This window comes from Vipera berus (genome assembly GCF_964194415.1).
Source record: "Vipera berus genome assembly, chromosome: 3".
NCBI classification, from domain to species: Eukaryota; Metazoa; Chordata; class Lepidosauria; order Squamata; family Viperidae; genus Vipera; species Vipera berus.
Genome location: NC_138204.1, coordinates 172,916,664 through 172,943,805, shown reverse-complemented (window position 1 = coordinate 172,943,805; position 27,142 = coordinate 172,916,664). Strand labels below are relative to the sequence as shown.

The 27,142-nt window shown below is 40.3% G+C and overlaps 1 protein-coding gene across 1 annotated transcript in view; it reads right to left on the bottom strand.

Moving 5' to 3' along the window:
• Positions 1 to 937: 937 nt before the first annotated feature.
• The window catches only part of DSG2 (desmoglein 2), a 37,226-nt gene continuing 11,021 nt past the window's right edge, over positions 938 to 27,142 (bottom strand). Inside the window, exons 4-15 of the mRNA XM_081326027.1 lie at positions 26,295 to 26,456; positions 25,934 to 26,078; positions 22,730 to 22,896; positions 15,960 to 16,094; positions 15,681 to 15,866; positions 14,668 to 14,930; positions 13,938 to 14,080; positions 12,240 to 12,467; positions 10,625 to 10,852; positions 9,091 to 9,218; positions 7,815 to 8,144; positions 938 to 3,759 (exon numbers count right to left, since the gene is read on the bottom strand). Coding sequence (XP_081182153.1) covers positions 2,797 to 3,759; positions 7,815 to 8,144; positions 9,091 to 9,218; positions 10,625 to 10,852; positions 12,240 to 12,467; positions 13,938 to 14,080; positions 14,668 to 14,930; positions 15,681 to 15,866; positions 15,960 to 16,094; positions 22,730 to 22,896; positions 25,934 to 26,078; positions 26,295 to 26,456 — 3,078 coding nt within the window. The 3' untranslated portion in view covers positions 938 to 2,796. The remainder of the gene's footprint in view (positions 3,760 to 7,814; positions 8,145 to 9,090; positions 9,219 to 10,624; positions 10,853 to 12,239; positions 12,468 to 13,937; positions 14,081 to 14,667; positions 14,931 to 15,680; positions 15,867 to 15,959; positions 16,095 to 22,729; positions 22,897 to 25,933; positions 26,079 to 26,294; positions 26,457 to 27,142) is intronic.

Genomic DNA, 27,142 nt, shown 5'->3' with positions numbered 1-27,142 from the left:
TCTGACTATTGTTAACTCCAAACCTTTATTTCTTGTTTTCTTTATTAGTTTCTAGGAATGTTACAAAAACCATGCCTGAAAGAAAAAAAAACATGAGGACAATTCTAAAACAATCCTTTTCATATACTGTAACTAAGTTCATTGTATTTACTCCTCACTGTGGACCCCCAGTAGGGTTTAGGTTCAAGTAAATATGGATGACATCATACTATTCATGTGAGATTCTCCTGTCCCAGCACCCACTTTGTCATCATAAGTTTATCACTGTGAACTTAACTCCACGTCTCAACCCTTTCATTATTCATTAACCAGGTGTTCAATATAGTTTGTCTCTTATGAAAAAAAGTCTTCTTTCAATAACAGAACACAAATCTATGTGACAAAGGCATTTACTGTATGCCAGTGGTCCCCAACCTGTGTGGCTTGGAGGCCCGGCTGTGGGGGGGAGGAGAGGGGAAGTGGGCTATGTGAGCCCGTACACACCCATGTGCAAATGCAGCCCTTGCACAAGTGGCAGGCCAGTGCAAATGTGCACAGCTTGACTTATGTGAGTGCCCACTGGCCCACCACCAATGCAAGTTGAGTGTCATGGTTCTGACAGATAGAGACAAATAAAGCAGAACTCTTATTCTAGGTTGCCATTGAGTTGCGCACATGCATGCTCTGGACAGCCACTTCTGTGGCCCAATTCCAAATAGGCCAGAGCCCAGTAGTGGGCCATGGCCTGGGGGGTTGGGGATCCTTGCTTTATGCCAGTGGTGTCTGAATCATCACAATCTAGCATGTAGGTTATATCTCATTACAAAACTTTCATTGGCAGCTTACCACTGACGGTTACCAACTTACAAAGGTTACTAATAATTGGCAGCAATTTTGTCAGCAGGTTGAATTTAATGTGCATACTAACCCTATGAGTTAAAAGAATTGCAAAGCACATAGGTTTTTTTATTTTATTTCAAATTCCATTAAAAAAATTGCCAGCATATCCAGCCCATTCCTTAACTACAAAACTAGTATTTGAAGAGCAAAATCGTTATATAAAATGAAAGCTAAGAACCCTAAAATCATTACTACATTTTGAGATCAAGCAGGCTGCATTCCCATACCAGATGAGAAAAATATGGCAAATAACTGTAAGTCCACTGTGGACTACTGAAGTGGCTTAAATTCACTATAACACGGGATCATATACAACAGCCATAGACAAAACTATGGATTTAAAAAGGAAAGAGAAAATGTAAAATAAGCAGATGTCTAATTCCCTTTCCATGTATGCATTTTTCATTCCCAAAACATAAACATATGTATTATATTTCTTCTCATATTATTCAACACACATATGTACAAGAATAGCCAACTGAAATATGCTGTGGTCATTATTTAGATTAAGCCTTTACAAACAAAACAAAAAAATATATCCATGGTACAAAAGTATCAAACAGACCTCAAGGTTGAATTCTCTCCTTCTCTAAGACCTATAAGACCATCAGCCTACATTGGATACATTTTTTTAAAAAAATTAACCAATCTCCAGTGGCTTATCTCTTATTGCGCAACACAGGAAGCCATTTCACATGCAAAGAAAGCAAAAGATGATTTCCATATCTTACAAGTGCATTCCACAGGCTGATTCTTATCTAATAAAAACCACATTTCCCAAGAGGGAGGGATCAGCAGACTTGAAGAAAACCCTTGGGAATCACCTTTAGGGAATCCTTTCACAAAACAGACTGCGCCTGTCCAGTGGGTTGTGGAACCCCAACAAGCTGTTCGGGCAGAAATAGCAACTCAGAGTGCAAAACCTTTTTTTTTTAAAGTAAACATTTTTTTAAAACAGCAGAAATTTTTGAGATTGACAAATGTTAATTTTTTGATATTATGGTTGTGTGACATCTGGCATCTGATGAAAAAAACACACTGGGTGGAATTCTGCCTTCAGAAATGTGTTACCTTGTTCAAATACAGTATCTGAACCAGCCACACAGACAAACTAATTCATCTTGAAAAGAATGCATGAATACAAAAAACAAAACTCAGTTTCACTCAATTTCTATTGGTGAAGAATTTATACAAATCTATAAATTTTAATTTTTTTAAAAAATGAAATGAGATCCATTCTTTTAAAGAATAGGAATGTTCCCTACGTATATAATGAATAAAATATCAGTTAAAAATGTAGTTTTAAGGCTGCATCCTGATTGTACTGACTGAAGAATAAATCTCACTAAACTCAGTGGTAACTGATTGTGAACATTGCACTCTTTAAAAATACATAAATGCATTTCTGAAGTCAGTTTTACTAAACTGAAATATATTCAAATTTGTAGATATATGTATTTCAATATCAGCTATATTGTTGAAATGATAAATTCAGTGAATTCATTAGAAAAAAAAAATCTACCGGTAAGTTCATGGTGCAGGCCAGTAGAATTTGCTGCACAATGAATACTGAGCTAACTTCAAGTGGACTATCAAACCAGACTAAAAAGATATTGATTTTGGAGTCATACAGAAATTTATATTACTCTTTTGATAAACAATATTCTTTTCTAGCTGTGTAAGCTTGGGGAGTTTCTTGCAGGAACTTTTTAATAGAGCCATTTTATGAGTAACTTCTCAGAAATAAATCCTATATTACACTGTGAGGCATTGCACCTAGTAAATGGTTTTAAGGTTGCATCCTTATGGATTGCTAAAAAGCATCATTAGGAAAGTGAAACAACATATTCAAGCTCTTGAGAAGACAATCAATCAATCCTAATAGTACATATGAAGTGATGGGTGGAAATCCACCACCTATGAACGTGTATATTGGACAGAGCTATATTTTTTTTTGACTGTTGAGGACTTGCTTAAGGTTGAACCTGTGGGAAGCACGTCCTGTGGGCTACTTTGGTTAAAGAAGGAGTCAGAGATTAAAATCTGTTCCTGCCTTTCATTGTTAGGAAAAGTGCCTGTTTCAGCTGTAGCCCGCCTAACAGGAGTTGGTGTCACTACTCTCTCTGTTATTAATATATTCTGTCCTTCTGACAGATTGGGGATGCTTACAGAAGCCTTTAAGTCAGAACTAGGCACCAGGACTCGCTCCCTTTCCCTCACAACAACGTATTTTGAATCTGGGAGGTCTGGGAAGACGCCAGCAGGCATTTCTAACATGTCCTGCAAACTGGAAGCAGGTGCAAGGACCCTTTCTGTCACTACCACGTTCTCCTTAAACTGAGGGTCAAGGATGACTGTTGATGGTACCGTCCCATATGATGTTTCTGTCACTACAACATTGCTACTGCTACTGCTAATCGCAGAGTCTGGGATTCGCTTCACTGGCTGCAGGTTAGACTTAGTTGTAACGGTTGACTCAGTCACTGTTTCCTCAGTCATTGTTTTTGAACCAAAGCCTTTCACAGGTTCAGATAAGTTGTAGGCAGCCCCTGATGAGTAGGTGTGTTCAGCATTCACTGCATTCTGCTGTTGGGAGTACTGCAGACCAGATTCATTCACTGCAGGACTGGTTGTATCTTTCTGGGTATGAGAGCTGAACTGCTCTGCTTTTAGGCCTGTGTGTTTGCCCATGCAGATCTCGGCCAGAGTCTTAAATTTGTCTCCCAAGTCATCCAAGAAATGTTCATCAAAGTCACCATCAATAAAGCTACAGCAGCCAACTGAGCCATGAGGGGAATCGTGTTCTTCCTCCTGGGAATAAATGAGTAGGCAATCTTTGGCAAGCAGGCCTTCATCCTCATCAGCAAAAGCATCAGCTTTCTAAAATGTGGAAGGAAAAGAATAATGAGCACACACATTTCAGAAGTTACCATTTTGGTTACCTAAAGTGCCTAGACCAGATCAGACTAGAGTTACATAATATTTTCATATTACAAAGCTGAACACTTCAACCCAGAGCTATTCTATGCAGATAAAAAGAACAAGGATCCCCACATTCATATTTTGGCAGCAGAATTCCAGGACAGTAGATTTGAAAAGGTCAGCTTTAGTCCCTTGCATAGTTACCTCATAAGCTTCTCCTCTTTTTCCCCTCAAGCAATCTTTTTAGATGTGTTAATGGTAAGACATATATTAGGTTGGTGATAGTGGCAACTTTAGGATTGAATTATACAGATAGTCCTAACTTACAACCACAATTGAGCCCAAAATTTCTGTTGTTAAGTGAGATATTTGTTAAGTGAGTCTTGCCCCATTTTACGATCTTTCTTGCCACAGTTGTTAAGTGAATCATTGCAGTTGATAAGTTAGTAACCTGGTTGTTAAGTGAATCTGGCTTCCCCATTGACTTTGCTTGTCAGAAGGTCGCAAAAGGTGATCACATGACCCTGGGACACAGCAATGGTCATAAGTATGAACCAATTGCCAAGCATTCTGAATTCTGATCACATGTTCATGGGGATGCTTCAAAGGTCGTAAGTCACTTTTCTCAGCGCCATTGTAACTTTGAATGGTCACTAAATGAACTGTTCTAAGTTGAGGACCAGCTGTTTTTAAAGTTGAATAAATCTATGTAATATCAAAATTTGATGAGTTAAAATATAACCAACAAAACATTAATTAGTAAGTCACCTTTATTTATATATGACTAAAATATTGCTGGTAATCATTATAGTGATTAATATTATTTGAAGGGGGTGGAGATAATGCTTTGAGAGCCTCCTTAAACTGGATTTTCTTCAAATGCTTTGGGCTACAACTCTGACCTGACCTAGATGGAAAGGTCAATGGGAGAGCACTAAGTACAAGATGTGTAGGATAAATAGGAAAAAGTGGTTGAAAAGATCCTGGAGTGGTTGTTGTAGAAACCTGAAGAACTGACAACTAGAAGAGTTGAGGAGAGAGTAGAACCAAGAAGAGTGGGATTCCCATGCCTACAGAAATCAAACATTTACCTTGGCCTCTATCCAGTGCTGGACAGTGTAAGAAGACTGAGAAAACCATGAATCTGGTTTTCATGTTTATGTTGATTTTCTAACTGAACTCAAAATTATCAGAACAGTGGGCAATCAAAAACCGTTTAAAGAAACTGGAGTAAGTCATGGAGGAAGAGGAGAGGGCCAGATTCAACAATGAAGAATAGCAAAAACTTCATGCCCACCTTAAGCCCTCTCAGAATTACTGTTACAGAAAATTAATTACTGGACCAAAGCTTTAGGATTTGAATGATAAGGAATTATGGTTGTAGCAAGCATGAAGGGAAAAAATTGGAAATTTGATAAGTCCTAAGAAGAGGCTTAATCAGCCTCTTTTGTAAATTTAACATAGGATAGTTATCCAGGACACTTTTTTGGTTATATCTATGTCCCTTTTGATTATTTTGAAATCAACTGGTTTCTTTTATATGTCTAATATAGCATCTTTTTTATATCATTTGAGTCACTGTCACGTTTAAATCCACTTTCAGATAAGTCTGTCTTGCCAATAAAACTGTTCCTCTTCCATACATCGTTTAAATACAGTCTATCTATAAAGGTAAAGTTAAAGGTTAAAGCACATGCATGCTAGTCGTTTCCGACTCTAGGGGCCGGTGCTCATCTCCGTTTCAAAGCCGAACAGCCAGCGTTTGTCTGAGGACAACTCTGTGGTCATGTGGCTAGCATGACTAGTTGCCAAAGGCGCACGGAACGCTGTTACCTTCCCACCGGAGTGGTCCCTATTTTTCTACTTGCATTTTTATGTGCTTTTGAACTGCTAGGTTGGCAGAAGCTGGGACGAGTAACAGGCGCTCACTCTGTTACGCGGCACTCGGGATTCGACCCGCCAAACTGCCGACCATCTGATCGACAAGCTCAGTGTCCTAACCCACTGAGCCACCACGTCCCTAGTCTATCTATAGACACCCTTAAAAATTAACTTCAAATTAACTTTAACTTTTGCTAAATTAACTTCTGTTGTTCAAAAATGTCCTTCAATATATACAATGTTAAAATATTTTGCTTCATTCTGTATTAGTAAATCAAATTGAAATGATCCTCTCCTTTAATTGTAATCTTTAGTTTCTTCTGGTGCCAATAAAGTCCAACCCTCAAAGTTTCATCCTATCATGTTTTGCTTTCTCAAATAATTCAAAACAAAAGCATTTTCCCACAGGCAATATTGTTATAATTAATCTCAAAGTCTTATTTTAAATCCAAAATTCTAATTATATGTTTTAAAACTTCTCAAACTTGTATTTAAAATATCTTTTCTAAAGATTTAAGGAAATATCTGGTTTTTTTCAGACTTGTTTGTCTAAAAGCTGCTATAAGCTAAAAAGCAGTTATCAAGCAATTTCCAAAAGTGATTAGAAAAGGAAGTATGTGAATCCAGTGTCCTTAATGGTGACCATGGGTTGAGCAAAATGGCTATTCAGCTGTAAACTCCCTGGAGACTACAGGTTTGCCGTCTTCTTGTGTGTAGCAACTGACTGAGTCAGTTGTGGGTGATCTCATGTCCTCTCCTGTCTGGTGGGGAATAATGAAGTCCCACCCTATTTGCTGGGTCTTCAATATGCTGCAATCATTGGCTCCAGTTTTAGTGGAGCTGTTTTCAGGTCACCTTTTTTTTTGAGGTCCAGAAATCTGTGATCCATTTTGGAAAGGCAATACTAATCAAACGATGCAGCAATATGTGTGATTTTGTGATAATCCACAATAACTTTTTGTTTTCTTTATATTATAGTAATAAGTTCATTAGTACCCCAGTGACTATTGGTAAATATATATAATGTAGATTTTTTCTTCTTTCTTCTTTTTCTCAGTTTGTATTTTTTTATTGGCTTTTAAATATTTATAGCTTAAATTTTTTTTAAAAGATTTTAAAAAAAATTACGCATACACAATTAACAAAACAAAGTTCCACCATTTAATTTTAAAATCTGGATAATGCTTAACCACAGCAGAAGTTAGCTGATTTGGGAGAGAAAGAACATTTTCCTTATTTTCAGAAATAAAGGCGGAGGACATCTTTTCATCCATTCAACAACTCCTTTTCTCTTTAAAAGTGTGGTTGGATCTCCTCCTAACAGACTGCCCTGTTTCCCAATTACATTGTGGAAAGCATCTTTCCAGAGCGGAACCTGTAATTGTGCTAGATCTGGGGCAGAGCACTGTTTGAAATATGTCAATATTGGAGAAATAGTGGACAACTGATATATCTTTAGGAGAAATACTGACAGTTGCAATTGCAACTAAAGTTACTGTTTTAAAGAAGAAATGAGACAAAGGGAATGGAGGCAGGATTTGTATATCAGAATTTATACATTTGTATATATCAGGATCTGTCTGTTATAGTTACGCTTATTGCTCTCTGGAGATACAAAGAACTGTGACTCTTTTGAAAATCCACGAAAATGCTCCCAACATATGCAAAAATTATGCAGAAAAAATATACTGCTCAAAAAAATAAAGGGAACAGAAAATAAGACATCCTACTATTAAATACAGTACATTGTGTTGTTTAAGTGTTCCCTTTATTTTTTTGAGCAGTATAGTTAAACTACAATGGGGAATGCCCCTTCTAGCCCTAATTATTCCCCTGTTCCATACCTCCTCAAAAGCATGCAAAGCCATGCTGAATGTTTTCAGTCCTATTCCCTACCCTGCCCCATCCTCTCCCTATCTTCCCAAACAGATTTCTTAATGAAGCCAACTGACCTCCCTAAGGAATTGGTTTAGTTCCCCAAATGGGAAGAGGACGCCCCTCCTTGAAACAATACCTACTCAAAATCTACAATGATAAATTCAACAAGATTAACAACACCCAGGTGAACATATATATCATCAAAGAGTAGAAAATGTTGATCGATAAAGTGAATTCAGAAAGTAGACTCTTACCTCACTGAAGTAACCCCGTAGGAATTCTTCATTCATGATCATGCCAGTATCCATGGCTAAAGTTCTGCCAGCTCCTAGCAGCATTGTCCCACCTGCTGTCAAGCCCGCCCGTGCGGCTGAGGCACCTGCAAATTCTGCCCCAGAAAGAAGAGCTTCTTGCTCTTGCTCTTCTTTCTGCCATCTTGTGATTGTGTTGCTGCTCATGTTCTGCTCCTTGGTCATAGAGAAGCCACTCCCTGCTGCTCCTGCTGCTGCTCCTGCTCCCACGATTCCTGCTCCACTGCCCACATACTTTTCCGATCCAGAGGAAGTAAGGAGGTTTAGGATTGCCTAACATCAAAGGCGACAATTAAAAAGTAAAGATGGGCCTGGAAGGATTAGCACTGAAAACATGACAAGAATGGCTTTGCTAGATTGCCAAGTGAATTTGCTGTTGGCATGGTTTGGTACTTGTTGCTCAGAGAAAAAAGAAAGGTTTATAATACACCAGCAGGAGATCCAGGGTTCTCCACTATGGCTGCCATGTAGGACTGTATTAGTATTTTATTATTGTATTACTAATATGTAGCAGGATTATATTACCATTATCTTTCTCATATTTCCTATTAGCTACTCCTGTTCATATCTTACGACTATCACTTTGTTGGTTGTATCTTATGATTTATGATTGTATCTTACGATTTACAATTATCACTTTATTGCTTATATGTATACTGAGAGCTTATGCACCGGAGACAAATTCCTTATGTGTCCAATCACACTTGGCCAATAAAGAATATTCTATGTTGTGTGTTCCACTCAAGCCTGTCCTAAAAGCACATGGTTTGGAGAATAGCAGGTAGAAAGAAATCTGGAGAAGCACAGCTTTTTGAAGTTACACCAGAAAAAAAAAGGGGAATCACTTTCTCGCATGCTGCTTATGTTGATCTGAAACCAATAGGACATTTTTATACTTCATGATTCAGTAGTTGATTTGACTTGATTATGTGTGATTATGGCTGCAGTCTAGATCCAGTGATTTAAATGGGACTTACTAAGTCATCACATTTATGACTGCAGGCTTGGGAAATTCACATTGCTCTAAATCAGTACGTTTTTCAATCTTGGCAATCTTAAGATGCTGGCTGGGGAATTCTGGGAGTTGAAGTCTATACATCTTCAAGATGCCAGGTTTGAAAAACACTGCCCTGGATGAATTAATCCTTTAATTTCCTCTTCACGTTCCCAAGGAATGGGAAACTGAAGTAAGGGAAAGAAAAGGCAAAATACAATATACCTTATTCTCAGGTGCTGCTCCTTCACTGTTCCAGTTACGCAACATTTCTTCACTGTTGTCAGGTATAGCTACAAATCCTTTTCCACCGCCTGATCCAAAGCCACAGGCCAGCAGTAAGAGAGGCACGACTGCAAAAGGACACAGCACAACAGTGAGCAACAAAGATCAAATGCTAGGGGAAAAAATATTGAAAATATCTGCACGTGCAATCTGATCCATCTCAAACGTTTCACAATCAGAACAAAATTATTAAAAATTTCCAGGAGAGATGAGTTACTTACACAATGATAAACAGGCACTTTTCCAGTTCAGCTCTGATCTTTCTTTTTTTACCAACTCAACAGTTTTTAACATTCCAATAAGGACAGAGCATCCACCACTATTGTCAGAAAGAAACCTCTCTCTCTCTTTTTATCTTCCTTGTTTTTTTAGTCAGTTTTATACAGTATATTCAGGTTTGTGCACATCCCAGAATGGCAAAATACTGACACAGAATGTGTTGCTAGGTGTAAAAACAAGCACCTCGAAACTTTTCAAAAAAGCAAGCAAATATATCTATATTTGGTAGTAGCAAGATAAGGTCAGGCCTGAGTGTGTATATACATGTATACGTACAAATATTCTGCTCTAATTTGACCTTTTTACTCCATGTTTGGAAGCTTCTTAGCTGCCAGTCAGGTTTTCTTAAAAAAGAAAGCTAAGGAGAATTTGACCAACAATCAAAGTGAAAGAGGAACACCAGCTCCTAAACAGACAGGAATAACAAGGAAAAAAAACCACAACACTCTAACATTTTAATGCCTTTTTAAATGTTCCATTTCATATTACATGCAACAAATAAAAAGATGGATTTCTTAAAATCTGTTTCAGTAGGAATTAATTATGGTTGGATAACTTTACAGTCTTTCTTTTCAAATGAAGCGAAATGTTTGCAAGCTCTCATATGAAGGGAGTCTTCGTATCAGAGTCCTGCTTATGTTGATCAGAGGTCACCAACCTTTTCATGCTGGCAGCCCGGAGGGAAAGGGAGCGGGTGGGAAATTTGTGCGTCCATGCACGCACATGTGTGTGCAAACAGGGCTGTGTGCACACGCACTGCCTCTGCTAGTGCCACATGCATGTGCAAACAGACCGTGCAACCTGCGCCCGCTAGCAGCCCTGTTTGTGCATGAGCGCAAGCACTAGCCACTGCTGCTGCTAGCCCCGTGCACATGTGCAAATGGGTCTGCAGGCTCTAGCATGAGTGGGGATGAGCGCACGCACACATGTGTGCATGCTGGCCAACCTGTCCCACAACCTGGTGGCTAGTAGCCCGCGGCACGGCAGTGGGCTGCGGACCATAGATTGGAGACCCCTGCTCTAGATGAAGGTGTCCAACCTTGCCAACTTTACGGCCTGTGGACTTTAATTCCCAGAATTCCCCAGCCAGCCCTATTGGCTGGGAAATTCTGGGAGTTAAAAGTCCGCAGGTCTTAAAGGTGCCAAGGTTGTACAACCCTGTTCTAGACATCATGAAATAACATCAAAAACTTACGGAGTAGCAGCAAAAATGCCAAGATCATCAGTGCAACTGCAGAAGGTCCCAGAAAGAGAGAGGAGCTGATAATTCTTTCTTGGCAACCAGTGCCATCCTTGCAATTACAAACGTCCACCTCCAGAACTTGTTGGTCAGGGCAGCTGAGGCCTTGGTTATCTTTCACTAAAATAGGAATTTTGTATATGCCAGGTGTCACATCTTGAAGTATAAGCTGAGCTGTGGACCCTTTGCAGGGAAGGAGAAAAACAAACATAAGTGTTCAGCAATGTAGCAGAGAAAGGAATGAAATCAGAAGTCTTGCTACTTTTGGGGTGACCAATCTGATAGCTAAAGCAGTCTTCCCCAACCTGTCATACTTTAATCCTCAGGTTTCCTAGTCATTAACAGGAACTCTGGAGCTGACCTGTGCTTCTAAAGCACACCCAAGTTAGGAGAGGCTACTCTAAAAGAAAGCATTCTTATTAGGAGACAACATTTCTAGATTCTGTAACTACTGCAGAGTGTTTTGGAAAACTGCACATTCTGTACAAAGCAACAATTTTCTGGATCATTGGCATGTTACTTGGTAATTCCACCTCTACAATATATTCAATCCATTCAAGGCAATTCAGTTAATCATGAATAGAAAACATTTCCTAGCTGTGGAGTTTGTAGGTTTTGAGCCGCCCTCCTAAACCTACTTCCATTTTATTTTGCAACTGGTGCTAAACATGTTGCCCACTTTCATTCATATTTACCAGAAACAATCCCTCCACTTGGATGCAATTGAATCTAGTCTAATCTACAATGAAGCAGCACCATTAATATTTCTCCCCTGACTCTGACTGCCAATTCTTTGGAGCAGAAAGGAAATCAGGAACATTTCTTAGTCCACTTTTGTAGAAGAAAAGTTATACTGCAGAGGTACAGCTCTGCTGCTCTTTGGCGTGAGATCTGGTTATCCAAATCAAAACAACAGATGGATTCACACATTGTATTTAGCTATGCTTTACTGAAGAAACCATACACGGCTATATTCAAACAATATGCTAAATCAAAAATGGTGGTTTATAAATCACAGTTGCTGGTTGTTTTTATATAATGTCTTAAATTGAAACCAAAGCAACCTTTATTTAGGATTAGTACAATGCAAGCATCAGAATAAAAAGAGGTAGCAGTTTATCACTGGACAAATGTCTGTCTCAATTGTTCAATATAAGATGTTTTAGGCTCAGCAACATGGAAGTTCAATTTGCTAAAGTTACTTGCAACCACATTGGTTATGACAGCTCATACGATACTAACCAGGTCACAACTGGTCAGATAGTTCTTTACTGAGCTAGAATTTTAATAGTGCTCGCTCTCTCTCTCACCTCAAAACGGTGAGGCAGCAAACTACCATCTATTAATGGAATGTTTGCCATGGATTATGTTCATGCACTGCTAATTTAGCATCCTTCATGAGATTTACAAATTACAATAATTGGGTTCATGTGTGTCAGCTAAGCTAAAACCAATCTAACCACATGACTGCTCAGCATGATATGAAACCAAGCCACAAGCTCTGTTCTCTTAAAGTCTGTAGCTTCCGAGCTGCTCCAATCTCGATAAATGTGGCACGACTCACACTTACCATCTACCTGACCAATTTCCCATTTGTCTGACATTCTTTCAGGTTCATCAATGACCATGAAAGTGAAAGGACCAGCATTTGGATGTCTATCTCGATCTTCAACAGTGACATTAATATACTTTGCATCAGTACAGACAGTTGTTTTTGGAGTCACAAGAATTGGGCAGTGATCATTCTTGTCTTCAATCTGAATAACGATAGTACCAGTAGCTGTTTTTGGAGGGTAGTCTGTAAAGCACAGAAGGAACAAATATCTACTGTTATGCAAAGTTTTGATTAATTAGAAACTTGTTTGCATTTTAAAGCATATATAAGATTTTAAATGTGAACCAAGTGTTTGAATTATGAGTAGTTTATAATTCATTAGATTACATAGTTAAATTGAATGTAAAAAAAATTCATACCCATGAAAATTTTGGAGGTCACTGCTATATAGGTAGTCATTGACCTATGACTTTAAAGGAGCCTACAAGTGGTGACAACTATTAATGACCTTTGCTTAACATTCTTAATGGTGAATGACTGCTGGGTTGCTTCAGCCAGTTTGAAACAGGGTTGTAATGAGCTTTGATGGGGGGGGTGTAACTTTGAATGGCCGTTAATGGCTAGGGTCTTTGTTAGTTAATCAGGCAATTATTCAAAAATCCAGAGCCTTATATTGGATTGTGGTTGGTGTTAAATTTGTAGCTCTCACTGTAACAATGCACCAGCTTTACTACAGCCTCTGCTCCCTGCATCCACTTAGTACTAAGAATGCGCCAGATATTCCATATGACATAAAAGGTGTATGATTGCATTATGAATTTATTCAAAGGGAAAAGTAACTTGTGCTCTAATAAGCAGAATGTTGTGATTCTGATTCTGTGCATGATGTGATGGACTAGTCTGCTGTTGTTTTCAAGGAAGGTATTCAGATGATAATGCAGTGGCAGATGACCAATGGACTTCAAATCTGCTTTGGTTATAAGGCCCTAGTTATTCTTCCAGCATCCTTGCCTCTTTTGTGGAAATTGGACGGCTACCATGGGGTGGGGGTGGGACACAATTTAAGAAAAATAGTCAGATGCAGCACATATGGAGAATGAGATTTATACTTTTCAAAACCATTTTCTGTACCTATTTAAAATCTGCACATTCACCAAGAATGGAAAGAAAGCTCTTAAAAAGAAATGGAAAGCTTAAAGAAATCTCATACTGAAAATCACTCCAGGCACTGATTTCTCTACCGGTAGCTGGAAAAGAAAATTACCTTACATTAAATCTCTTCTCTGGTTTTGAGTCTAAGGTAACCAGGTTAAAGTAAATGACTCAAAACTAATTTGTTCTGAATTACTGCAACCTAATCTTGATACAGAAATGATCAGTTTTCTGGTTTAGCATGACAAGATGTTTAGATGTTGTATAATCTCATTTGTTTATCTAAACAGGATACCAGATCATTAGTTTGGCTGTGGTTTGATGAAATTAAGACAAACACCAATTTCTTCAGAGTAGGAATATTGGTTCTCTCCCTCTGCTTTCTCTATTCCACTTCCTGGCATTTTGCCAAAACCTTTTGCCCCCCCCCCCCAAAAAAAAAAAAAAGAGAAAGTAAGGCAGGGTACTATAGATCATTAAAAAGTATAGTCTCCACCAGATCTTACAACTCTTGGTAATTAACAACCATTATAAAGTACAACGAAAATATTCACTACGTACCAGTAGTTATGGCCAAAATTGTTGCAGTGTAAGTACCATTGATGACATAGGGTGATTCATAGTCTGGGACTTTAAGTAGCCTGATTTCAGCTGTTTTAGCATTTACTATCAACCAGTTTGCAATATCATTTCCTTTGGCATACCTGTGTAAATTTTAAACATATGTGAAAATAAGCATACAAACCTGAGATTACGCATACATATGGAAAAATATACTTCTTAGGAGACATACAAACTTTTTAAACATCTACTTACCATAGTTAATAACACCCAAATAATTGTTAATAAATAGCAGTCAAATTTCAATACATTTATTCTTGTGTATTTCTAGTTGTGCCCTGTTCAAATTTCTAGCCAATCAACAAAGGGACATAGTGAGGACAGTTTAATGGGAAAAGCAATCAGAAGTTGGCCCAAGAAATAATTTCTGAGTTCTTTTGCATTAACTCTAGTTTATTCAACAATGTGCAAACTCATGCTTTAAGATGACATGTGAACAATAACTTTTTCAGTATTTATTAATCATATTTATATGGCTGCCTATCTCACAGGAAGGATGAGTAATGTTGGAACATGACAGTAGTGAAACTATGTCTGGCATATTGAAAGCACGTAGGCACAGAATGTTCTCCTTCTACGGTAACTGTTGATTGTTGTGGACCACCCAGAGTCATTGGAAGTTGAATGGCATATAGGTATACTTATAAATAAATAAATAAATAAATCTTACGTGATGCGTTCTGCTATTTTTTGAGTGTCTTCATCATAAGCTTGAAAGCTTCCAATAATCTGGTTTATTTTCATTGTTTCACTTGTCTTAATCATTAAAGTGTGGGGCTTAAATATGGGGCCTTCCCTCACATTTTCCACATTAATTTTGACAGAAACTGGTTTTACTTGGGAAACTTGATTAATAATTGATTTGTGATATGCTGCTTTGTTAGAAACTGTTATCTTCAGGTCCATTGTCTGCAATTCTTCATAATTTATTTCCTGCAGAGAGAATAAAAAAGACATAATTTAGAATGTAATTGCAATTAACCCACTTGTATATCCTTCTGGACTTTTGGTGGAAGTTTACTATTGCAACTTCAATATTATTTGATATGAAACACCCTTGCAAATCCATTCAAAGAGTCTGGTCAATATAAAAAGTGCAGAAAAGATTCTTGAGTTTTCACGTCACTGTATCAAATGGAGATCAAGGCACAGAAGAGAACAAAGCATAACTAGACCTTATGTTAAAAAACAGACACATCAAGCAATTGATTTAGGAACCTCTGTTTACCTTTATTCATAGGCATAAATAAACTATGAAAACAGGGGATGAAACAGTTCTGGACTGCTTGTTAAATGGCTCAGCTTGACAATGGTTATAAAAAAACTGATGTTATGAATTGTAATGTAATTTGTGGAACAGAAAATGTACTATTTAAATTATTATGAAATATGAGAATCTGAACTAATAAATGCTCTTTGAGGATATGTGTTGTAGGTGGGCATACAGAATACAACTATTTTATGGGCAAAACATTCCTACCACACTATAAAATCTCATAATAATGGAAACAGGGGCAGAGATGTGGTTAAAATGAGATTATAGCAATCTATGCACAATACTCGTACAGAACACATTAGTTTGCCCACTGTGCTGTGTGCCCCCATTGTCCTCTTCTTTTGCTGGGTACCACCACTGGATTGAGGTCAATGTGGCAAGCATACTGCCTCTCCCCATCCACTAACCTTAATCAGAGTAAGAATTCCTTGGTTGGTTTGTGAATCTGTTTCTATATGGAAGTAGCCTCCATCATTGCCAGACACAATCACAAAGTTTGCCAGCCAGTTATCAGTAAATTGTTCATCTCCATCAAAGACGTCCAAGCGCATGATTTCCACATTAGCTATATTTTCTTTTACACTTCCTTCATACTGTAAATAAAGAAGCCTTTTTATAATAATACATCTTTCTGATCATAACTGAAAAAACCCACCCAAATAATAGCAAGCACACTTTTTACTCACCACAGGCTTGTTAAGCTTAGGGATATTGTCATTAACATCCAGAATCTTGATCTGTAGGGTAGTCACTTGACCATTCCCATGTTCTTTTCCATTAAGGTCTTTTGCTTCCACAACCAAGGAATAACTACTATGCAGCTGCGGAGCAGTCAAACAGCACGAAAGTTAGTGTATTATATATGATGTAAACATTCCCTTGAGTGTATATGTTAACAGCACAAAAGTATCGTCAAAGCATATATATAGGAAAGCCGCCTGACAGGAATACACGCGGGAACTTTGACAGCTGTCAAAGTTCCCCGTACTGCGCAGGCGCCTCCACTGACAGCTCGCGGCTGTCAAACTCCGGACCGTGAAGAAGACTGAGCTGTCAAAGCGTCCGCCACACTGCGCAGGCGCAGCCACTGACAGCTCGCGGCTGTCAAAACACCACACCACGAGGAAGCCGGAGCTGTCAACAGAAGACGACGCCGATTGGTCCCTGCCTGACACGGCGCCAAAATAAGTACATCTGATTGGTCCTCGCTACCAGCTGCCGGCTATAAAAGCCGGACAAGTTATTCTCTGTTTGTCTTGCTCTAATAAACTTGTTGTTAAACTAGCCTGTCGTCCCGAGCGGTCCTTCGGCTACTTCACTGGCGACGAAGGTGGGATCGCTCCGGAGCTGAAGTCACGGCCGAGGAAGAGAGTTCCCGGCAAGAGCTGACACGGAAGTTTTAACTTCCATCGGAGCAACCCAGGACCGGACGACATGGCAAACTTCGGCCGTGTGAGGGAGTTTGATACCCGCCATCCCGAGAGATGGCAATCACACCTCGGCCAAGTTGAAGGATTTCTTCTCGTCAGTAAGATCACTGACGACCGAGCAAAGGCCGCCGCCCTGCTGTACATCAGCGGGCCCCCGGTGTACGACGCAGCCGTCGGGCTGTTCAGCCCAGTGCCCATCACGGAAGTCTCCTACGCGGACCTGGTGGACCAGCTGAACAAGTATTACATGCCGGCTCGCTCGGAACTGTACTGGCGGGTGCAATTCGCACAAAAGAAACAACGGCAGGACGAGCCCGCCAACGAGTTCATCGCTGGGGTCAGACACGCCGCGCGGAACTGCTGCTTCCCCGACCTGGAAGACCGCATCAGAGATCAGGTGGTGATCGGTCTGAGGGACGAGAAGCTACAAAAAAAACTGACGTCCAAACCCGACATGAATCTGGCTGAGCTGACCAGGGAGATCATGGCATACGAACACAGCCACAAAAAGAAGCCGACGAACACGACCCCAGAGTCCCCGGCGACCGTCTACCAGGAAAGCGCAACCTTCAGCGACAGCGGAGAGTCGGTAGATTTCACCGATGGAGAAGCCCTACAGCGCAGGATGGAGCACCGACAGCCGAGGAGGGGAAAAACGTCGGACCGCCGAGGATCCAGGGACCCTCCACCGCCACCCCCACGTTACGTGCAACGAGCCGCCTGTGCCAGCTGCGGGGGCAACCATGCCCGTGGAAACTGCCGCTTTAGGAACGCAAAATGCCACAACTGCGGGAAGACTGGCCACATCAAGCCGGTGTGCCGCAGCAAGGGCCGGGACAACGTCAATGAGGTGGAGGCAAACCCCCCAGGTAGGCCAGCTGCCCAGGCCAACAGGGAAACCCCACCGGGCAACCGGGTTGAGACAATCGATAGGGTAAACTGCATAAGTTCCAAGGTTAAGGTCTGGGTCAGAATTCAGGGGGTGCCTTGCCACATGGAGGTGGATTCAGGGTCAGCGGTCTCCTTAATTTCGCTAACTACTTATCAGGAGATCTGTCAGAAAGGCCGAAGACAAATTCCCCTGAAACAAACTCTGGTTCACCTTGCAGACTTCCAGAAGACCCCTATTCCGTTGGAAGGGAAAGCCAAGGTCCTTGTACAGTATAAGGGGTTCAAAGGCACCCTAGAGGTTTTAGTTACGCCAGGGAACCGTACCAACTTGATAGGGCTTAACTGGTTCACTCCACTAGGCATCGCCTTATCAGGGGTTAATACCATTCAAACACCCAGCCTGGAAGCCGTTTGCGAAAAGTACGCCGACGTTTTCGAGGGCACTTTAGGGAAATATACAGGTCCCCCCATTTCCCTGCAATTAAATCCAGCAATCCAACCAATTAAAATAAGAGCTAGGAGGGTACCTTTTGCCCTCAAAGAAAAAATTGAAAACGAGCTTGACCGACTCGTGAGTCTAGGGGTGCTAGAGCCAACAGATGGGGGAACCTGGGAGACCCCTATTGTCACCCCAATCAAACCTAATGGCGAAGTGAGAGTATGCGCTGACTATAAGGCGACAGTCAACCTAGCCCTCAGCCCCCATGCTTACCCGGTGCCAGCGGTAAGGGACGTATTTGCTTCCATCCGCTCTGGCACCATTTTCGCCAAGCTTGACCTCTCGCAGGCGTATTTACAGCTGCCTGTCACAGACGACACCGCGGAAGCGCAAACTATTGTCACCCACCGCGGTGCTTTTAAAGTTAAGAGGCTTCAGTTCGGCATATCTGCAGCCCCGGGTATCTTCCAGGGTATCATGGAAAAGACCCTGAAAGGAATACCCGGGGTCTGCCCCTATTTCGACGATGTTCTCATCGCCGGAGAAAATGAAGCTAGTTTAGCTGACAGGCTGTCAGCTGTGCTGAGCCGGCTCAGAGAAGCCGGTCTCAAACTTAAGCGGGAAAAGTGCTCCATTGGAGTCACTTCTACAGAATTCCTAGGGTATAAAATCGATAGCCAGGGCATCCACCCCACCTCTGAGAAACTAAGGGCTATTCAAACCGCACCCAGCCCTAGGAATAAGCAAGAGCTTCAATCCTTTTTGGGACTGTTAAACTTTTACCATGCTTTCATTCCCCACAAAGCCACTATTGCAGAGCCTCTCCATAGACTCCTCGACAAGGGTACAACTTGGTCCTGGACCAAGGAACATGAAAATAGTTTCCAATCGTTAAAAAAGATCATCTGTCAAAGCTCAACCATCACCCTTTTCAGAGAAGACACCCCAATATGCATCGCTTGCGATGCCTCTCCCTACGGAATTGGGGCAGTCTTAAGTCACCTATTCGAGGACGGCACACAAAGACCCATAGCCTTCTATTCTCGCACTCTGACCAAAGCTGAAAGAAACTATGCACAAATTGACAGGGAAGCCCTAGCGATAGTAGCAGGGGTCAAAAAATTTCATGATTATCTGTATGGAAGACCATTTACGATATTTACAGATCACAAACCCCTGCTAGGCATATTTACTTGGAATAAAATTACACCACAAATTCTCTCCCCGAGAATCTTAAGATGGTCAACGTTCTTAGCAGCCTATTCTTATCAACTAATACATAAACCAGGTAAGGAATTGGGACATGCTGACTGCCTCAGCAGACTGCCCATACAAACCAGGGACTCAGATCCAGCCCCAGCCAGCCTAATTTTAGCAATCTCTCAGCTTCCAGAATGCCCCTTGACGGCAAACATTATAGCTAATAATTCAGCAAAAGATAAAATACTTGCCAGAGTCCTCAAATGGGCCACAACAGGGTGGCCAGCTCAAAACCCACAACCCCAATTCCAACCTTATTATAACAGGAAAAACGAGATTTCAACACATAGAGGATGCCTGCTATGGGGAAATAGGGTCATCATACCAGAGAAAAACATAGACCAAACATTACACATATTACATGAGGGGCACCCTGGAATTGTAAAAATGAAGGCAATGGCTAGAAGTTATGTATGGTGGCCTGGCATAGATAAACAAATTGAAAAGTATGTGGGTGGGTGTTATACCTGTCAGGAGACCAGGAGCGAACCCCCCCAGGCACCGATCCATAAATGGGAGACTACAAGGAACCCTTGGTCACGTATACATATAGATTTTGCAGGACCTATCCAGGGCCAAAGTTTCTTAATAGCAGTAGACAGCTATTCCAAATGGCTGGAAGTCACGCCCCTTAGAAAAACAACGTCCGCAGGCACTATTCAAGCCTTAAGAAAAATATTCGCAACGCACGGCCTACCTGACACCATAGTTTCCGACAATGGACCTCAATTCACCTCTCGTGAATTTCAGATCTTCGCTACGAAGAATTGTATTAGGCTGGTCACGTCGGCGCCGTTCCACCCGTCGTCGAACGGAATGGCTGAAATTATGGTACGATCCACGAAAGAAGCATTAAAAAAATTCGTTAAAGGGAACTGGCAGAGGCGACTCAGCCAGTTCCTTTTGTCACAACACACAATGCCATGCTCCACAACGGGCAAATCACCGGCGGAATTAAGATGGGGGAGGAGGCTAATAACACGTCTCGACAGACTGCACCCCGACACATACCCAGAAGAAAAACAGCACCCCCACCCCGGCCGCACACTCAAACCTGGTCAATTAATATGGGCAAGATCATACACAGATAAAAACAAGTGGGTTCAAGGGACAGTAATAAAACAAACAGGGCCCATCTCATACCTCATAGCTACGCAGGCACAGGGCAACATACGCCGCCATATTGACCAGCTCAGACCCAGACAACCGCCACACAATTCCGAGCAACCAACCAACGCCGACTTACAACCCCCTCCGGAAATGCTGCCTATCCCAAACCAGGAAGTTGAACACCAAAACGAAGAACCAGAACCAGACCATCCACCACCCCTTCGCCGATCATCCAGGAATCGAAGACCACCCACCTACCTAAAGGACTATCAGTGGGCAGGGTCAAACATCCAAGAGGAAAGAAACGCACCAGGGGAGGGGTAAGGGGTGTATTATATATGATGTAAACATTCCCTTGAGTGTATATGTTAACAGCACAAAAGTATCGTCAAAGCATATATATAGGAAAGCCGCCTGACAGGAATACACGCGGGAACTTTGACAGCTGTCAAAGTTCCCCGTACTGCGCAGGCGCCTCCACTGACAGCTCGCGGCTGTCAAACTCCGGACCGTGAAGAAGACTGAGCTGTCAAAGCGTCCGCCACACTGCGCAGGCGCAGCCACTGACAGCTCGCGGCTGTCAAAACACCACACCACGAGGAAGCCGGAGCTGTCAACAGAAGACGACGCCGATTGGTCCCTGCCTGACACGGCGCCAAAATAAGTACATCTGATTGGTCCTCGCTACCAGCTGCCGGCTATAAAAGCCGGACAAGTTATTCTCTGTTTGTCTTGCTCTAATAAACTTGTTGTTAAACTAGCCTGTCGTCCCGAGCGGTCCTTCGGCTACTTCAGTTAGGATATAGAAAAACAGTGTCTAAGTGAAGGTCAAATGCCACCACCAATAACTGGAAAAGAATTGTGCCCCAACCTGGGGAACCTTAAAGAGAGAGTGGGGACCTAATACCACCCCAGAGATTGCTGAATTACAACTACCAGTATCTCTAACTTCTGGCCACATTTGCAGGCCACAGATTTGTCACTCTTTTTTTGAAAGCTCATGGTAGGAAGTGCAGAAACTTAACACCTCCTTCTTGCTGCCAGAAGACACAGAGAAAATCATGTGCCTGTGAGTGGAGGTAAGCAAAGTATTCTGAACTAGTGAAAAGCAGAAGACAGGAAAGCAGAAGGTCAGAGAAACAAAGAAGCAAAGGTGTAAGCCATTCACACATTGTGATCCTCATCAAAAGGACATTTTCTCTTTCTAACACTCTGAAATAATAAAAAAAGGCTCACAACCATATTCAGACTTTGCAGTAGTGTCACCATATAAGCCCTACCATAAAGACTGCATCTCCACTATGTATATATATTTCATAAACATTCAGTATACTCATAACAGCCTAGGTCTAGCCAAAATGAAACAAGGTTTTGGAAAAATATATATTAGATTTTGCATATGTGTTTATGCATATATACCATAAATATGTATTTTATTTATTTGGTTTACACACTAAGGACTTTCAGCCAACTCATAGCCTAGATATTCAGCTAAAATCTACTGCAGGTCTCATGGGGAAGAATCCTGTTTCAGATACTTATGCTGAGCTTCAAAGTTGACGTTCAAAGATCAATTGAATTTGGATCACTACATAAATATCAAAGAAATCCTCTTAAAATTGGTTTGACTAAGTGAATCCTATCCAACTTAGCTTTTATTAATTATTATGTTTTACTAAGTTAACTACTTGCCAGTCTTTCATGAGCTGTTATTATGGCAATCCTTAACTTACGGCCATAGTTGAGCCCAAAATTTCTGTTGCTAAGCAGGCAGTTATTATGTGAGTGGTGCCCCATTTTTGCCACAATTGTTAAGTAAGTCACTGCAATTGTTAAGTGAATCATGCAGTCATTAAGTGAATCTGTCACAGCTTCACGTTAAGTGAATTGTCACAACTGTCACTATCACTTTTTAAAGCACTGTTGTAACTTGGAACGGTCACTTAACAAATGGTTGTAAGTTGAGGACTACCAGTAAATATGATGAATTGGCTTATTAACAGTTTCTATATCTTTTAATTATTTATTTGTAAACTGAAGGTAAGATAGTGAGTGACATTTAGCTTACTGAAAATGACCAAGAAAGCAGCTGCAATTTCTCCTTTTACATGCAGCATACTCAACCTCCTGAAAAACTGTTCCTTAGAACTGGAAGGTCATCTGGGCCAGCAAGAGGAGAAGAGGATTGACAGAGATTGGTTGCCCCTCTCTTGTTTCATAAAGGAATTTTCATGAAATCTTAGTATCTTCCATACTTCTACTAAATCAGTAAGAAACTAGATAAATAAGAAACCATTACAAGAATATTGAGAGAGAGAGAAAATACCTCTCTGTCAAGCTGGAATGATGCTGTCCGAACTTCACCTGTTGCTTTGTTAATGACAAATGCATTAGGATCATCAGGTTCTTGTGAAATAATCTTAAAAGCAATTTGGGAGTTGGGTGTATTGGGCTCATCTGCGTCAGTTGCATTTATCTTCAGCACAAGAGTACCTAAAAAAGAGTAAGCATTTTGCAAGGGTATATCAAATGGCAATGACCAAAAGCACACATTTTCTTCCTGACCGCTATAACTGTCCTGCTTTTAATACCATAGCCACACACCATTCTTGAAGGCACAGGGGAGCAAACTCATCCAAAAGTAATCTCAGCTTCTGAATACTGGAATTGTACAGGTAATAGAATAAAGCTGGAAGGGACCTTGAGGGTCTTCTAGTCCAGTCCCCCGCTCAAGCAGGAGAACCTATACCATCTCAGACAAGTGACTGTCCAGTCCCTTCTTAAAAACAAGCTGTTCCATTGGTTAATTGTCCTCACTGTTAGGAATTTCCTCCTTAATTCCAGGTTGCTTCTCTCTTTGATTAGTTTCCAACCATTGTTTCTTGTCCTGCCCTCTGGTGCTTTGGTGAATAATGTGACCCCCTCTTCTTTGTGGCTGCCTCTCAAATACTGGAATACTGGTATCATGTCATCCCTATTTCTTCATTTCTTTAGACTAGCCAAACCCAAGTCCTGCAGCCGTTCTTCATATGTTTCAGTCTCCAGGCTTTTGATTATCTTACTTGCTCTTCTCTGAACTTTTTCCAAGGTCTCAACATCTTTTTTGAGGTATGGTGACCAAAACTGGTTGCAGTATTCCAGATGTGGTCTCACTAGGGTTTTATAAAGTGGTACTAATACTTTGTGTGATCTTGATTCTATGCCTCTGTTTATGTAACGCAGGATTGTATTAGCTTTTTTGGCTGCTGCTGCACACTGCTGGCTCATAGTCAAGTGATCGTCCACTAGGACTCCAAGGTCCCTCTCAAAGTTACTGTTTTTGAGCCTGGTCTCACCTAATCTGTACTTATATCTTTGATTTTTCCTGCCTAAATGTAAAACTTTGCTTTTCTCCACATTAAAACTCATTTTGTTGTTCAAGTTTGTCAAGATCTTTTTGAATCCTGAGTTTGTCTTCTGCGGTGTTGGCTATCACTGCCAATTTAGTGTCATCGGCAAATTTGATGTGTTCCCCCTCTATTCCCTCATCTAAGTCATTGATGAAGATATTGAAGAGTACTGGGCCTAAGACAGAGCCTTGTGATACCCCACTGCTTACTTCTCTCCATGTGGTTGTAGTAGCATTGAGGACTACTCGTTGAGTACGGTTTGTCAGCCAGCTACAAATCCATCTGATGGCGATGTTGTCTATTTCACCTTTTTCTAGTTTTCCAAGCAGTAGATTGTGGTCTACTTTGTCAAATGCCCTACTGAAATCTAAGTATACTATGTCCACAGTATTTTGCTGGTCTACTAATTGGCCACTTTATCAAAGAATGAAATAAGATTGGTTTGGCATGATCTGTTTTTAAGAAACCTATCCTGGCTACCAGTTATAACTTTGTTTGCTTCTAGTTGTTCGCAGATCTGTTTTTTGATTATATTTTCCAGGATCTTCCCAAGTATTGATCTTAGACTGATTGGTCTGTAGTTTCCTGGGTCTGTTTTTTTTTCCTTTCTTGAAGATGGGAATCACATCAGCCCTTTTCTAATCCTCAGGTACTTCCCCGGTGCTCGAGGATTTTTGAAAGATATGGCGCAATGGTTCTGAGATAACATGTGCCAGTTCCTTCAGAACTCTGGGATGTAATCTGTCGGTTCCTGGTGATTTATATTTGTCAAGGTTGGATAGGTGTTCTCTTACCATATTCTTGCTTATTTTACTTTTTGTTTCTAGTTTGTCTTTTGCAGTACTTTTTTGGTATGTTGTGGTATAATTTCTTTTTGCATAAAGACTGATGCAATCTTTGATTTATGACAATTGAGCCAAAAATTTCTGTTGCTAAGTGACACCCCCCTCATTTTACAACTTTTCTTGCCATAGGTATTAAGTGAATAAGTGCAGTTGTTAAGTTAGTGACATGATTGTTAATCTGGCTTCCCCATTGACTTTACTTGTCGAAGCCACAAAAGTGATTATATGAATCCAGGATATTGCAACCATCATAAATATGAGTCAGTTGCCAAGCATCTGATTTTTTTTTTAATCCCATTTATATCCCGCCCTTCTCCGAAGACTCAGGGCGGCTTACAATTTTAAAGCACAAATCAATGTGCTTAGCAATAGCCTTCATTCTATGTACATGCCTGCTTATTAGGGCTTTCACCCCACCCCAAGTGGCATTATTACAAAGTCAGCTTATTGCCCCCAACAATCTGGGTCCTCATTTTACCTACCTCGGAAGGAGGGAAGGCTGAGTCAACCTTGAGCCTGGTGGGATGCGAACCTGCACTAATTGCAGGCAGCTGGTGTTACTTAAGGAGGCATTAGCCCACTGCTCCACCAAGGCTCTTTTGATCATGTGACCATGGGCATAAGTGTGAAAAATGGTTATAAGTCACTAAATGATCTATTGTAAGTTGAGGACTCCTGTATTGGTGTGATGCATGCTATTGCAAGTTCCTAAATGAAAAGCAGATTATATAAACCCAAACAAATATTCAGTGGCAGAATAGGCACACTAGATACATGGAAAGGGAAGGTATATTTATGTCATCCCAATAATAGAGGAGGTGCTGCTAAAAGCATCACCATAAAAACTTATCCTAAGCAGCAATTTATCTCGCCCCCTATCTTTAGTCTGTTATGGTTCTACCCAAATGCACCACAAGATTTTGCCTTTTTAATTACTACATAGTAAGGAGAACAAGGTTAAAGGGTAAAGTACATGTAGTCTCTATTCCGTACTATATTGAAATTGTCATAATACTAAAAATAAGATTTTTTGGTTTTTAGACCTTATATTTTGGCTTTTAATAAAGCACTTTCTCAACTATTTAATTATGTTTTCTAATGCCTCACCCAAATACGGTAATACTATAAAATAAAAGTCTGTGATATTTCTGCAATACTGTAATCAATAAAATACTTGTTTGTGACAAGGGCACAAGAGGCAATAGGAAGGAAGGAATGGATTCAAAATAACTGTACAGGGAAAAGAGTATGAATGCTGAGTCAGATTGAAAATGTAAATAAAAGTCTAGAACGTACCCACTTCACACAATTCTTCAACAGAACCCATGAAAACTGTTTGTGAAAACACTGGGCTATTGTCATTTACATCCAGAACTTGAATCCGCAGATCCAGTGGCCTTTCCAGATTTTCACCTTTTTGATTCAGTGCATAGCCTCTCAGCTGAAATAATAGTAACGTGAAGTCCACATGATTAATTTCATTCAATTGATTCAATTAACAGGAAAATAAAAATAACAATTATCACTGAATTATACTACTCACTCTTTTCCATTGGCACATTTAGAAAAATAAATTCCTATAGATACAGTAAAAATCAAGAGCCGATAACTGATATGAATCTATGTACCAAAAAGAGACAGAGTTTCATCTGCTTACATGTAACATTGGTGTTTGTTCCCGATCAACTATTCCAGTTATGTTCAATTCTCCAGTTTTCCCATTAATCACAAACAAATGATACGGTGGTTCTGTGACTCCTTGGCCAGAAATGGTGTAAGTAATAATTACTCCTGGCTCAACATCTTTGTCAGACCGAATCTATATGGAATAGGAGAAAAGAAAAAAAATATTTTTGTGTGTCTCTGAAATTTAAAACAAATATGTTTTAATGTTTAAAAAAGATGAAGTTTTATGTTATTTTAGTTTTCTTAATAATTAAGTAAAGATGTGCAAAACCTTTTAGTCTGGGACTATAACATTGAGAAACTCTAGAAAAACTCTGTTTTTTCTCTGGACCATTCCAATCTATCTGCTTCAAGGTTGGTCCAGCAATTTCCTGAATGTAAATCTCCTGGAAGAACTGGTTTGCATTGTTCTGGATGTGGCCTGTTTAAGTTACTGAATCAATGAATCATACAAATCACAAAAATGACTTAATTCTGTAACCAAGTCAAGTGTTTGAATGAACCAACCTTCATAAACTTAAAAGTAGACAAAGTTTTAAGTGGTAGGCAGAAATTTTAAACCATATTAAATAGATCTAATCAGCAAAGTCGCAACTCATCCTCCAGCAGATGGATCACTGTTTGCCCACAAAACTAAATGGAGAAAGGAAAGAATCTCATGGAACCATCTTTGCGCATGTGCAGAACAGTGTCACAAATGAAACAAAATAGTATAAATTTGTCTGTGTGTACTGATGTTCTCTTCTGTCCACTGTCCAGGATCTAGCTAATTATAATTACATTTCTGATTCTCATTTGGTAGGCAAAAGTCTTTTTAGT